The sequence below is a fragment of the Dermochelys coriacea genome, chromosome 17, assembly GCF_009764565.3.
Source record: "Dermochelys coriacea isolate rDerCor1 chromosome 17, rDerCor1.pri.v4, whole genome shotgun sequence".
In the NCBI taxonomy this organism is placed as follows: domain Eukaryota; kingdom Metazoa; phylum Chordata; order Testudines; family Dermochelyidae; genus Dermochelys; species Dermochelys coriacea.
In genome coordinates, this window is record NC_050084.1 from 17876802 (window position 1) to 17891534 (window position 14733).

The 14733-nt window shown below is 43.7% G+C and overlaps 1 protein-coding gene across 5 annotated transcripts in view; it reads left to right on the forward strand.

Moving 5' to 3' along the window:
* The window catches only part of CAMKK1 (calcium/calmodulin dependent protein kinase kinase 1), a 199420-nt gene that overhangs the window by 126207 nt on the left and 58480 nt on the right, over positions 1–14733 (forward strand). For all 5 annotated transcript variants that reach the window (XM_038375692.2, XM_043499312.1, XM_038375694.2 and 2 more), the window contains 4 exons: positions 2292–2343; positions 4528–4661; positions 6405–6441; positions 11841–11862. In XM_038375692.2, coding sequence (XP_038231620.1) covers positions 2292–2343; positions 4528–4661; positions 6405–6441; positions 11841–11862 — 245 coding nt within the window. The remainder of the gene's footprint in view (positions 1–2291; positions 2344–4527; positions 4662–6404; positions 6442–11840; positions 11863–14733) is intronic.

Consider the following 14733-nt stretch of genomic DNA (forward strand, 5'->3'; position numbering starts at 1 on the left):
TGGAGGTTTGATTAATAGAAGTAAACTACTCATTCTGAAAAAACCTCGCTAGTGCAGGATATTTCCCTGAGCAAATTGTCATATGAGCTGGTTTCTCATGAAATATTTATCTGTGAAGTCTTCAGGGATCATTGGAGTGGCTGCTAAAAGGTTATTTAACACTCAGTATGGATGGAGTCTCAGAGATTTGATTTATTACATTCAGATTGTCTTTTGCCATCATGCCTAATGCCATTTGGATGGCAGAAAAATTACTCTGATGTCCACCATCTCACATCAACTACGTATTGGTTCCAAACAACTGTATGATACAGGAATATGAGAATGTAGAGGGATGGAAGAGTGTCACTAAGTGGCCAGCTTATTTAAATCTATGCTTCTATTTGTGTTCTCTTATCCGTTGTACCCTGCAATTCCTATGCTACCCCACAGATTGCTGTGCCCCTCAATCTGTGATACCACAGTGACAGGCATCCTGGAAATATCTAACCTGGAGATCTTGGGCCTGGTTCTCAGTTACACTAAGATCCCTTTATGCAACTATGGCAGCATAAAGGGGGCAGAAATGGCCTTGTGAGAATACTGCCTGTGCAAAGGGCTTCCCCAGCCAAAGGGCTCTGTGCTGTTCTTGCTCCCAGCTCCTGGCATAGGGTGAGGGCAAATATACACAGGTGTGGCCAGAGTGTACCCAGTTATTTGGCTTCCCAGAGTCAATGGCAGCTGTAGGAAGCCAAGTGTGAGAGTATTCTAAGGCTGCTCTCACTTGCCCCAGTGGCTGAGTAGGCCCCAGAATATGGGGAGCAAAAAGTTAGCTTAAAGTCACCTTCCCTCTTCAGACCCTGCTCAAAGCACAGGAACAGAATGTGACAACTCTTGGGCTACCCAAGACTGTGAGCCACCTTGTTCATCCAGCAAGAGAGAGTCTTTCTTGTGGTAACTGGGTGTTGACTCCCTGATACCACGAGCCCTTCAAGCACTCTCCTCTGGACTACGCCTGCCCTAACTTTGCCTGGCAGTTTAATAATAGATGCACCCAGGCTCTGAGTCCCTCTGAATTGTTCCCCGGTAATATCCAGCCCCTGACATTGGCTACTCCCAGGAATTCCAGATCTTTTGCCCCCAAAGGAGCTGTGTACCCCAGTTTTACCTGAAGCCAGCACTTCTGTAAGCCACACAGAACTTATGGGCATTTATAATAAAACAAAAGTAGGGTTAATTAAGAAAGAATAAAGATTTAACTGGAACTGAGAGAGAGTGGTGGAAACAAATGGCCACAACACAAAACAAACACATAAAATATGAACCTGATTCTCTACTTATAAAGAGTTACTGTCCAATGAATTACTTTTTTTCCCCCAAAGCTCAGTCTGTTTCAGAGTTGGCTGGAGTCAGGATCTCAAGATTCCCCACTCCATGAAGGTTTTCCTCAGTGAATGGCTGCAGAGTGCTTCTTTCTTCTCTGTGCTATACTGAAAACAGCCTTTGGTATCTATTCACAGACAGAGCAAACACCTGTCTTGTTATAAAGTGTCTTTTTTATCTTTAAGTGGTTCTGATTGTTTGTCATTGCCTCTGATGGTTTCCTGTTGAAAGTCTGTTGTACTACACAAGGCTAAACAATTGAGCCTTGCTGGCATCACCAGCCAAACAGGGCGGGGTGACAACTCCCCTTTGCCCTAATGGGCCATCACTGAGATATATTATCTCCTGGTGACTAATTTCTTCTCCCAATCCATAAAACAAACTTTCAGTATAAATACATTATTCTGTAAATATCACCTGCACATATGTCTCTCAGTGATTATGAATTGTGACAAGTTTTGAGCTTTCTGTAGTTACCTTACATATTACTTTTTAGGGATGAATATCCTACACGGCATGTGTTTTGTAGTGAGTTTCTCGTGTGTGAGATGAGAGATGTTTGCAAAGAGCAGGAGACTGTTTACCAAGGGGTCTCTGTGTCACACAGAGTAACTGAGAATCGGACCCCCTTGTTACTTATCTGATTAAGATAAATTAATCAGATTTATTTTTGCTTTGTAAAAAAATGGGTAAAATTGGCCTTTTTGTGTACCTAAAGGAAAATAATTTATTCTTTCTTAGATCTTAAATATTTTGAAGGTGTATGTCACTAATTAAACTCTCTCTCCCTTGGATAAAGGTCTGAAAACTGGAGTCCCAGACCAGTAGATGAACTGAATTGCAAAGATAGAGCAAATACTGCAAGGACTGAGCAGTGAGTGTAACTCCCAGCTTTGCTCTGTTTTAACGCTTTTTTTTTCTTCCCTCAGGCTATGAAAGTCCTCTCCAAAAAGAAGCTACTGAAACAGTATGGATTTCCACGTAGGTGTCGTGCTTTTAAAGGTTACAGACAAGCCCTGCAGGCCTTACCAGCTATCCTCTCTCAGGCAAAATTTCCAGTGACTTCACTGGAATTTTGCCTGAGTAAGGCATACAGATTTCAAAGCTGCTTCGGTGGTTTGTGAGGATAGGCATACTGGATCATCTATAATAAGGACAGACACAAGCTATCATCCAAAACACAATTCCCCACCTCACTGCTCCTTTGTGCCCTCTGTCTCCAGACCGTTTTGCTCCCTGATGGTAAAATACTGGCCTCTATACTTGTGTGGCATATAGAAGCCCTTCTTTTTGTTGTACCCCTACTGTATCTTTCAGCAGATTATCTGAATACGTTTTCAGGCACAACTCTTTTGCGTGCACAAAAATAAGACGCTATACTCAACCTGTAAAGAGAAGCCATTTTGAATTTGTGATGTGATCCAAAGCCACCCCTGCTTGTTTCCCAGCCATCAAGAAGTTAACTCTCCTTCTTGAGTGTCCCTCAGTGGTCCAGCACAGAATGTGGAGGTGGAGTCTAAAGGCTCAGTAAGGTTCTCAAAGAGTGTGCAAGACACCTAGGGCTAGATTTTCAAAAGCACGTGGCACCCAACATGCTGAGCGCTTTTGAAAACCTGGCCCTGACTGTGGACACTGAGCCCTTCTGAAAATTCTAGCCTTGGGGCCAGATTGTCAAGTGTTCAGTATCCATAGCTGGAGCCAGATTTTCACTAGATCTCAGCATCTGGCAGTTACGATTGTGACACTGATGGCCAGATTTTCACACAGTGTGCTGAGCACTTTTGAAACTCTGGCCTTGTGAATGAAAAAGGGTTCTGCACACTGGCCTGGGTTGTAACTCAGGTTGGGTTTATCTGTTTTTCTAGTTTGTTTTTCTTGCTGTAATTCAGGCACCCTAAAATCTAAGAATCAAACCTTGAGGAGAAAAACTTGCTGACTAAGGCTTGTCCTTTCCCTGCTGGTCCATTCCACTAGCTCAAGTAGTTTCTTATAGTGAGAGCTTTTGCCTAACACATCAATACAAGCAGTATCCTACCTGGCTTGTCTTCTTGTTCTGGAAACTTAGGCTTTTATTCCTTCCTTCATGTGAAATGACATGTTTTAAATTTAATCTTTTGAAAACACTGGGCTTGATCCTAATATCTGCTAAGCACTCTCAACTCCTTCTATGATCAGGCTCATTGCAAAGTGCCATGTACCCTTGTGAAATTTTGTCATCAAGAACCACATTTTCCTTTTAAGTAATTTGGCAATTTCTCTTGGAATAATTCATTCAAGCTAGTGAGAGGCCTAATGATTGCATCTTAAAGCTGTTTATTGGTGGATGGCTTCACTTGCCAGGTCTTTGTAATTGTTTTGGAAATAGAACAGGACATGGAAATTGGAACTTTCTGTAACAATAGAAAAACCAGACCAGCATGAGCATTGCCTTCTGCCTAACTACTTATCTGCATCATAGCTTGTGGTATGATTTTTTTCGATGGGATCATGATTATAATAGAATAATGCATTTATCCTGAACGATCCTAAACCTATTTACATATGAAAGAGAGTGCAGCTGTCTCTGGGGTGGAAAGCATCAACTAGATGTATCACAGTAGTTGGGGGAAGATAAATTGTGGCTAGTAACACAGGGCAAATCCCTCTATGAAAACATCCCATTGTCTCCTTAATGTTCATGAATAATTTTAGTTTCAAGACACACTGCACACAGTGAAGCACACAGAGCTATATTCATCTGCCTTAGAAAGATAATGGGATGAGTTGACCCAGCCAAGGTTGGGACCTGCTGGATGTCCTTCCAGAGCAGAATGTAGGAACGTTGATGGGGCAGTGCTGATGCCCATGTTGTACCTGTTCTGTGGCTGACTGATTTCCAATCCCCAGAACAGTCAATCTGACTCTTTTCGCTGGCACTAAATTTCAAGTTGACTTTATACAAGAAAATAAAAGTCAGGCATTGAATCATGGGAGAGCGTTCAGTAGGTCAGTGTGTCATCTCTGTGCGGTCATTCAACCCCCTGCTCTCTTACATCTGTGTCTGGCTGGTCGTATATTTTTAGGTCCTTCACCCATTCAAAGCCCCATGTTATACAGCCATTCGCTGTGATGTATAATGTGCTGCCAAGCAGGGATAAAGCCCGGTTTTTGTTGTTGCTGTTGCAGGTCGACCTCCCCCTAGAGGATCCAAAGCAACTTCTGGTGGGCAGCCAAAACCAATGGCACCGCTGGATAGAGTTTATCAAGAAATAGCCATCTTAAAGAAACTGGACCATATCAACATTGTGAAGCTGATCGAGGTGTGTATGCCAAAGCGGATTGGGAGGGAAGGGATGCTGTTATTCAGGTCAGACTGTGCAGATGATTACATTCAAGTTTGGTTTTTTTAAATTAATGGGGATCAGGAAGCAAAATCCCCTAGACAGCACTGAAAATGGCAGCCTATGTTTATAAATTAAGGACCTGATTCTGGCCACACTCCACACAATGGGGCTGTGTATGTGGAGGGCTTGCTTGATCAAGGTCAAAGTTGATAAATAGAAGCTCCTTAAGCAACTGTGTGTGTTAGAGCGAGAGAAAGAAAAGGTAAGCCTTGCCTACACAGAAACTTGCACTGGTTTAATGAAACTAGTGCAGGCTCTTGTGTGGTCATTCTTTTATTCAGTCTAAGACTAGCTTACTTTGGTTTAGCTTAAACCTGTGCCTATTCAATGTAAGCTATCCAAAATAGGCTTAGCTTAAACCAAAATTAGTGTCATCTCAGACTTTTGCTCCAGTTTAACTAAATCAGTTTAACTGATGGACTGCTGTATGTGACAAGCCCTATGCATGTGTGTGGCAGGGGGCCGGGGGAGAGAGAGAGTGCTTATGTGGTGATGGACCTTAGTGCCCTGTTAATCAATATTTGTCTGACATGGGCAAATAGCATCTTAATTTGTATGTACTGTCTCTAGTAGGCATAAGAGTGCATGGAATTTGTTTTCTTTAGTTCCCTAGATTTTCCAGAATAAACTAAAGAAAATTTCTCTCTATCCTTCAAAAACTTCCTCAGTGTAGTGAGTTTTTAACTACTAACAGTTGCTCTGTAGCACTGGAGTCTTTGAATAGGATCTCTGATCTCTGTATGCCCATTCTGATCCTGGCAATGTGGTAAGAAGGGAAATATACCAGTGAATATCAATGTTTACTCAGTGTAAAAGATGGGCATCCACAAAGATATTTGGGTTAAAGTCAAGGTTTAGCTGCAAGGTTTGGTGAACCCCTAATCCAGTGTGATGACACTTATGCAGGGCCACTGCTTAGCTCTGTTGGTGTCAAGACATTGCAGCACACGCCCAGTGAGACCTATTCTTGCCCCTCCAGTGGCCACACACAGCATTTAGAGAAGTCTGGATGCAACTCCTTTCTGAGCTAGTAAATAATGTGCGTAGGTGGACAGACGAAATTGTGACAGGGTGATATTCCCAGCTCAGTTCAGGACCCAAACTGAGAAACTTCCTACCACGCTAACATGATATCCTTTCCTTAGACTGTAAGGCTAGCCTGATTTTTGCATGTAGGTTACATGGAGACAGATGCATAGCAGCATTTCTTGCATATACTTTGTCTGAAAATCAGGCTTATGTGACTGTATGCCATGCATGAGCAGGGCCCTTGGTGTGTACAGTGGTTGTACTTAACATAGTTCAAGGGTGCAAGTCCTGTTATTTTAAGTCTAGTCTGCAGAGCATCAGAGAGAGGTCAGATTGCAATGTGCAGATCTGTAGCTAAATTTCCCAGGTTTAGGGATGCTTGAATCTATCCCTACTAAAAACTGGTAAGAAGTATGTGCGCGCATGCAAATGCGAGATAAAGGTAGGGGAGATAGATGTATATTTAAAGTCACGAATTGCATATTACTCCATTAAATTTCAATTCCAGGTGCCCTGTGAGTTTAACACCCTCCAGCACAACATGAAATATGGGTAATTATAGAGTATTATTGGATTAAAGATGTCTCCCTCTCTGTTTCCCTTCCCTTGCCTCTGTGATATCCATTTTAGGTACTGGATGATTCTGCAGAGGACAATCTGTACATGGGTATGTACTTCCCTGTATGTTAATAGAGCCATACTTGCTTATTCTCACTGAGGCTTTTAATGAATGCATCTGATGAAGTAAGCTGTAGCTTACGAAAGCTTATGCTCAAATAAATTTGTTAGTCTCTAAGGTGCCGCAAGTACTCCTTTTCTATTTCCAAGAGAGATCATAACTAGGAGACTTACACAGACCACAACAGATAGAGTTGGTACCTATGAAACGTTAGTCTCCTAAGGGATGAGAGAATGCAGAAAGTGTCAGTGTCAGTATCAGGTTAGGAGGCCTTGCATCTTAGGAGAGCTGCACAGAGCAAGAGCTGCTACATCCACTGACACTGAACGGGTATCGTTTGTGCTTCCTGCACACACTCACCCTGGCTCTAATTCATCCAGCCAGAGTAGAAGGGTGGGAGAAGTGGATGGCACCTCTTCTCTCTGGGGAATCTAGTGTGACATGCAAAGACTGAGATTATGTCTATCTCATGCATGCGCACAAGGAGTGGGGGGAATGTCCTTCTGTCATGTCTCTCCTAACACCCCTGTGAAGAGTCAGCCACAGTATCTACAAGGATACGCCTCATGAAATAGTAAAGGAGGCTTTTGAAGCTTCCTGGAAAGAGGGATCTGCCTAGCTCTGAATCTATTAAAAAAGTGGGCGGGGGGAAATGAAGCTGCTTTCCTTTGAAAGGCCAGTTTCCCTTTCAAGAGCAGATTCAGCCGAAGCCCACAGTGTTGGTCGAGAGACATCAAAGATGAGACAGCTGAGGTGAAAGCCCAAGTATATCAGGGAACCCAGCTAGTGTGGCTTTTTGGAGGCCCGGTCTCCTGGAGGGGCCTGTGTGTTAGATTCCTTTTGGTTGAATGAAAGTCAGTGCAATTCAAAAAGTAGCAGAGGAAAAAGATGTGCTGCTGGGTCACAGTAATGGTGATAGCAATGATAATAGTGGGGCCGCTTGTCAACCCTTTACTCATACTGGAGAGCAGTTACTCTCATGAGTAGACCCACTGGAGTCTGAGCAGAGAATGGTCATCAGCGAATGGGTGAGCAAACTAGGGGCATAACCACCTGCAGAACTATCTCCAATGTCACCCTCCCTTTAGCCCCTGAAATAGCTTATGTGAGCAGTAGCTCAGCAGTGTGATCAAAGGGTTCATAGACTGGGCCAGGAGTACTCGAGTGGGACAGTAAGGGATGCTTCATTGGTACTAATAGGTACATCTGAGAACATTGTAAAAAGCAATTTTTTCATGTGCAGTTAAAACCAAGCCAAGGTGTAGCAGCACTCTGCAAGGTGTGCAAGCCTTACTGTTCCATCTGCATGTCTCAGTGATGCTGTATGAAGATGTAGGTCTAATCCTGAGTGGGGCTGATTTTCATCCACACACTGCTTCCTTTGTAATGCTCAGGGAACACAGAGCAGCTACTAGGCTTTTCTAACCTGGGACAAAGGCCTGCAGAGAATCAGGGAACTGTAACCACCCCTCTCTGCTTTACAAAGAATAAGCTTGGCAAAGCTGAGAATCTGGTTGTGTATCTGTAATTCCTGTTGAAGTCAGAGGACATGGTACATGCTCAACACCTCTTGATCTTAGGCTGTCTGACATTAGGCTTTCAGCTACATGGTGTCACTATTGATAGCACTTCCCAGCAGAATGATTAGAAATACCAGGCAAGCTTTCCTTCTAAAATGTACTGTAGACAATCAAGTACAAAAAAAAACAAAAGAAGGTACAGGACAGAGTGAGCTACTGAGACTTAAGCACATTGGCTTGTTTATAGTTTAGTTTAAAAGTAGGATTTCTTGCATCCATGTACACCATGCAGAGCTTGGTGCTAAGAAAGCAGGGCTAAGAAAACTGAGAAGCTGAAATAGAGGAAATAGCAGAATTATGAAATGCTGTCAAAAGCAGCTTCTTCCTAAACCTGCAAAGAAAGATGAATTGGCCTTAGTATATTGCAGCATGTTATAGTTGCACCTTGAGCTGTTTGAACTTCACTATTGTATGGTAGCAAATAGGTCTTTGCTGTAAACAAAGCGGTCTCACTTTACAGATAAGAGTTTGCATTGGGATTTTGCTAGTGTTGCAGTATCTTGTTTAACTACTTGTGAGGGAAAGGTCTCCTTGGTTTTGGCAGATCACTCCCTAACGGTAGGGGACCCTACTGCCTAGCCAAGCCTACACATCTGACACAAGGGTGTCTAATGGTGGAATAAGAAAAGGAGTACTTGTGGCACCTTAGAGACTAACAAATTTGCGGATATAGATTAACACAACTTCTACTCTGAAACCCGTAATGTTGGAATTGCATTGCTGGGGAACCCTATGCTATTATGGAGCAGTGATAGCTGCTTTGGACTTTAGGCTACAACCCAATTCCCAGCCTAAGCCCTGTTTTTGCTCAGCAGACCCCAGTGAGTTAGTGTTACACCTGTTTACACCTGCATATATTGAGGCAGAGAGAGATTTAAGTGACTGACCTAAGTTCACAGAGTGAGGCAGTGGCAGAGCCATAGATAGAACCCAGGAGACCTGTTCTAATCACTATAAAAAAAATTTTAAAAATTTTAAATAACTTTACCAAGTTTCACACTGACATCTTAATTTTCTGATCTGAGGTATTGGGTAACTGAGCTCCGTGGAGTGGCTAAAAAGGAATGTTTCCATCAGCTTGGGAAAGGAAGGCAGAATAGTCCACTGGACTGGGACTCGGAGACCTGGATTCTATTCCCAGCTCTGCTGCTAGCCTGCTGGGTGACCTTCGGCAAGTCATGTGCCTCCTGGGCTACAGCACTGTGATGTTTGGGGGTTCGACTCAGACCAGGAAGGGGTTGTGTTACCTGCCCTGCGACTCTGGGTGTCTTAAATGCTGTGCTGCTGTTGCTCACAGCCTGACACCAACAGCCCTATGAGAAGCAAGCAGGCCACACCCTGGTTTCTATCACCCAGTTACTTTTTGCAGTGTTATTCCAAAACGCTCCCAGTCCTGAATTTCCCCAAAACCATCTGCCAACGTGACAATCTGCTGAGGTTTCCAGAATTGAGAGTTACTGTGTTATCTGTTTCAACCTCAGCAAGTGAGAGTTTTGCTACTGCTAAACTGTATGATAGCTCCCTGACATACCAGCTTGTCAGCCTTGCCAGCAAACTCATCAGGACTTTGCCTGTCCAGACTTTGCCTAACAGGTAACAGACAGTGAATCCCAACTCCTGAATTCCTGGGATACATCTCCCTGCAGTGTCCAGCCCTCTCACTGAAACTGAGCCAAGTTGCTAAGATCATTGCTGCTTTAAAGAGATTTATTAATTTTATTAAGCTAATGTTGAAGTAAAAAGAAAACGGTACAGAGTTTAGGGATAAAAGTTTCCGGTTATCAGGGAATAAGGTACAGACTATCAAGGGGTGCGAAATTCAGTTTAGGAGCAGGTGGCGTAAGGAATACATAATCTGCAATCTCCCCGATTGGGGGTAAAAGTTTAACTGGTCAAAGTACAGACATTTAGATATGGGAGTATGTTGTCCATATAGTGGCTATGTTCATTGTGGAGTATAATGAGCGGATACGATGATGAGGATGGATCTACCCTCATTGGGTGGGATTTAATGTTCAGTGAGTTTATGGTTCCAGTTCATATGGTCCAATGGAAAAGTCTCTCAGTCCCTTTCCCATAGTTGATGCATGATGTTGTACCGGCTCACACCTCCTGGTATTGTCAGTGGCTGGTGATGTGTTCGATGTAGATGTCCCTGGACCATCAGATTGTGTCCGAGACCATGAGACGCCGCATGAGCCGTGTGTACCGTCGACCGATCCTGCAGGTCCGCAGCTAGTACACGGCAGCTCATTAATTTAACTGGGGTTTGACAAACACTCTTATTTCAGGTTTCAGAGTGGTAGCCGTGTTAGTCTGTATCAGCAAAAACAACAAGGAGTCCTTGTGGCACCTTAGAGACTAACTAATTTATTTGGGCGTAAATAAAAAGCGTATGCCCAAATAAATTTGTTAGTTTCTAAGCTGCCACAAGGACTCCTCATTGTTTTTACTCTTACTTCAATCGGAACACTGAATTGTTTTTGTTGTTCTTCAAGATGTGTTGCACATATCCATTCCACAATCTGCCCTCGTTCCCCTCTCTATCGGAGCCTGTCCAGTAAGAAGGAACTGAGCGGGGTTGGGGCAGATCTGCCCTCTTATACCGGCATTCAGTGGCGCATGGCATCAGAGGGTGCTTAAGCCGCCCTGACCAGAACCAGTGAGAGGAAAAAGTTCTTTGACCACTGTGCACAAGGCGCACACACACCTACAGTGAAATGAACATGTGCAACACATCTTGAAGTACAGCAGTTATAGAAGAGTAGGTTAACCGTTTTTTTAATTATTCTATATTTTTTATTTGTATTTTATTAATTGAACCTCAAAAGGTTTGGTTTTATGAAAGAAAAACAAGTACCCGATGGTACCAGGCTGTGGCCCATCTCTCTCTCCCCCACAGGACTACCTGCTCCACTGTTCACAGGGCTGCTAGTGTTCCTTCTTCTGCACGGGAGACAGAGCCAAGGCCCCAGTGTGCCTTCCAGTGCATGTGCAGCAGAGGAAGTAATCTGCACTAGGAATAGGGCTGAGATAGGTGACTAGGGTGTGGACAGATGGGATGGGGAGGGAGCAGACTCCTGGATCGAACACCCCCTCCCCCATATGCCATACAGCATAAGTGCACCACTGTTTGTGGGGAGGGGGAACTAATCTATACGGCTGGTACAGGTTATTCCCTGTCTCTCCTGCTCACCCATAGCAGGGTGGGGAACTGAGATGCAAATTGGGACTCTGGGTCACAGGCTGGTTCCCAGGCTGGTTCTGGAGCAGTGCAAGAATGCGCTGCTACTTACTCAGCAAAACCACGGTTTCACCCATGATAAAAAGGAGAACACTCAGAGTTGTACAAACTAGAACATGTTTCAAACTCGTACAATTGCATCCATTTTATCTGATGATAGTTACATAGCTGTCCTGCCAATTTAATACATTATTAGTGAGGATACACATTCATACCGTATCATGTTTTGCTATTGATAATATTGCAGTGGTACAAGAACCAGTGCTGTTGTTTAAGAAGGGAAAATCAAATCAAGAGGGTCTGGAAGCCAGGAGAATGGAAGTAGGGTTAGTAAATTGGTATCTGTTGTCTCCCAATTGGAGCTGGCCTGGGTAGTTGTATTTGTCTCTGCTAAAGTAACAAGCTCTTTTAATTCTGCATCGCCTTGTTGGGTGGGATAAATTGATTAAGATTGTTCTGGGACAGTGTTCATTTTATAGGCAAATATGCTAGAAATGTGTGTCTGCACTAAATTGGATTCCTTCCCTCTTACCCATGGTTGCTTTTTTTCCCTTTTCTTTCAGTGTTTGACCTTCTGCGCAAGGGGTAAGTAGCCCGCAGGGGACTTTGGGGAATAGAATGTGTAGGTGTTTGCAGTTCTCATCAGATGGAGAGCCAGCTTCTGAATGCAGGAGGACTCATTCACTAACTCCCTGGGTGAAATACAGAGGACGCCATGTAAGATGGTGCCAGTTGTATGTCACTAAGTGGGTGTGAAGGATACAGATTCCGATTGCAGTTACACCACTGTAAATGTGCAGATACTCTATAGATTTTGTAGTCACTGCAGATTTACACTGGCATAACTGCTTTCAGAATCTGGTGAAGGGAGTCTGACTTGATGTAACTTACATGTCAAGTGGCCAGAAGAAGTTTTTAGATAGTGTAAGTTAAAGTAACTTCCACCTTACACCTTCTTCTGTCATGTCTATGTATAGGGTACATTTCCTGAGACTTCCTTTCACTCGTTTATTCACCAGTGTCTAACCTTACACCAGTCATATTGAATTCTCCCTCCCCCCAGTTATTTGAGACACAACATTTTGTAAATGCAGGAGCTTTTCCACCTCCACACATTACATTATCCATATCTTTGGGATAGATACAGTTTACAGCAGATCCTGAAGCGCGTACAATCTTAATATGCAAGACATGTCCAGGATGGAAGAAGGGAAGTCTTACTAACCATGGTTTTGAATGCCCCTGCCTCAGAGAGAGATGAAGCAGTCAAGATCAGACAGAGAGCCTCTATCGCAGTGAGCAACTGAACACAAGTCTGTATCGTAGTCCAGTGCCTTAGCCACAAGACCATCCTGTCTTACGTGCTGCTTTGCTTTTGTTTCTCCTGGGTCCCAACACTCACTTTCAGTTCTTTAGATTCTGATGTGGGCTCTGCTTTTCTTTTTGCTGGGTCCTCCAACATAAGAACGTCCAGACTGGGTCAGACCAATGGTCCATCTAGCCCAGTATCCTATCTTCCGACAGTGGCCAATGCAAGTGAGAACCTCTGCATGCTGTAGCATAGATGCAGTCTGATGTGCATGTGATGCACAATTTTCAGTGTGATAGTTGTTATTTCAGCAAACAATTGATGACCATCACAGAGTAAAATGAGATCATCCTTAGAATTTTCTGCTCCAAATGAGGAGAGGTTATGGCTGAAAATGCCTTCCAGAGTACCAGCTGCCAGGTAGAAACATGGGCTGGAATCCTGACTCAACCAAAAAAACCCAACAATGCAGGGTCACGATACAGTTTTAAAATATCATAGCATATTCATGTGTCACTGCGCCATGTGGCAGGGTTGTTGTTGTTAATGTTATCATAGTGGTGGGGTGATGGTTTTAGGCCTCATCTAGTAGAGGATGAAAAGCTGCTCACTGTCCACGCCAATTGAAGGGTAGCCTTTTCCTGAGCAGAGTCAATTATGTTTTGTAGCATGTTGTGGTAGTTTAGGGTGTTTGGCACTGACCTCGCTCTACTCCAATTGAAGCAACTGGTACTGACTTCAGTGGAATGAGATTTGAGACAGTGGTAAGCATCTTTAAAAATCCCACCCTTAGCAACTTCTGAAGACAATGATAGTCTTTCCAGTGGCTTCATTTGGCTTTGGATCAGGCCCTTAATTAGAGATCAGTAAATTTCATTGATTTCAGTGGGCATCGGATTGGGTCCTAAAGGTGTAATATTACAAAGTACTGAGCACCCTCAATTACCATTTATTTCAAGGTAGGATTGATCCCTAAGATTCTCCAGGCCAGTTACTTCTGCTTTGGAGCTAAACAGAACAAACGATACAAGACGTGAAAGGCGGGTTTAACCATTGAGGCTACGTGTACACTGCAAAGTGAAGGTCTGATTGTAGCACAGGTAGGCATACCCAGGTTAGCTTTAATCTAGCTAGCACGGGTAACAGTAGTGGCAACATGGGCCAGCAACCAGAGTATATACCCAGTATCCCTGGAGGGCTTGTACTCTGGTTGCTAGCCCATATTAGATTAATGCTAATGCAGATATGATTAGCCGTGCTACAGTCAGACCTTCATTTTGCAGTGTAGACAAATCCAGAAGTTCCTCTTTCCAAACTCCCCTCCCATACTTGATTTAGGACCAGGTCCAACTCCCAAGGACGTCACTGGGCGCCTTTCCATTGACTTTAATTGCATTTGGAATGGGCCTGTAATTCAGAAAAGAAGGAAGAGGGATAAGGGGAGCAAAGTCTGCAGGGAGACTCCATGCATTTTATTTCCCTTTACCACCTTTTTTTGGGCTGCCATCTCTTGCAGGTTAATGGTGACAGGATGAGAGGCAAGGAGGGTGTTACTGGCGATCAGGACAACAATTGTCCCTTGGGGAAGAGGGAAAACTCTCTTTCGAGTCTGCACAGCTCAGAAAAAGCCATTGTAATCAGCTGCTGCCATGAGGGGGGATGTGCCACTCTTTTGAAGCAACCCTTCTGCCACTAGCAGATGGCAATTATACTTCATTAGCAGTCCTGTCGCTCCCATTGCTTCTCCCAGGAGTCAGCAACATGAAAATGTTGCCATGTGATGGGGGAGGAAGCTGGAAATCGGTGACAAAAATGGAAACAGCATTAAGCTCATCTATTGAAGGGGGGGGCTAAAAAGCACAGAGAGTAGTTTTCTGACAGCTTCCTTGAGCTTTTGTGGGGGAGGGCACTGGGTGGTTAAAAGAGAGGGTAACTGCTGAGAAGCCGCTAGAGACTTTTTTTGCTGACATTCTGTTGTGCGTTGATTCTCAACGAGGGGTCAACCTTGCAAGATACTGAGAACTCTGGCTTGGATCCAGCATAGCATTTAAGCACATGCTTAAGTTTCTTAAAGTCAGTGGGAATACTCGTATGCTTAAATTCTGCTTTGCTGCCTAGGTGCCAAATATCTTGCAGAATCAGGCATA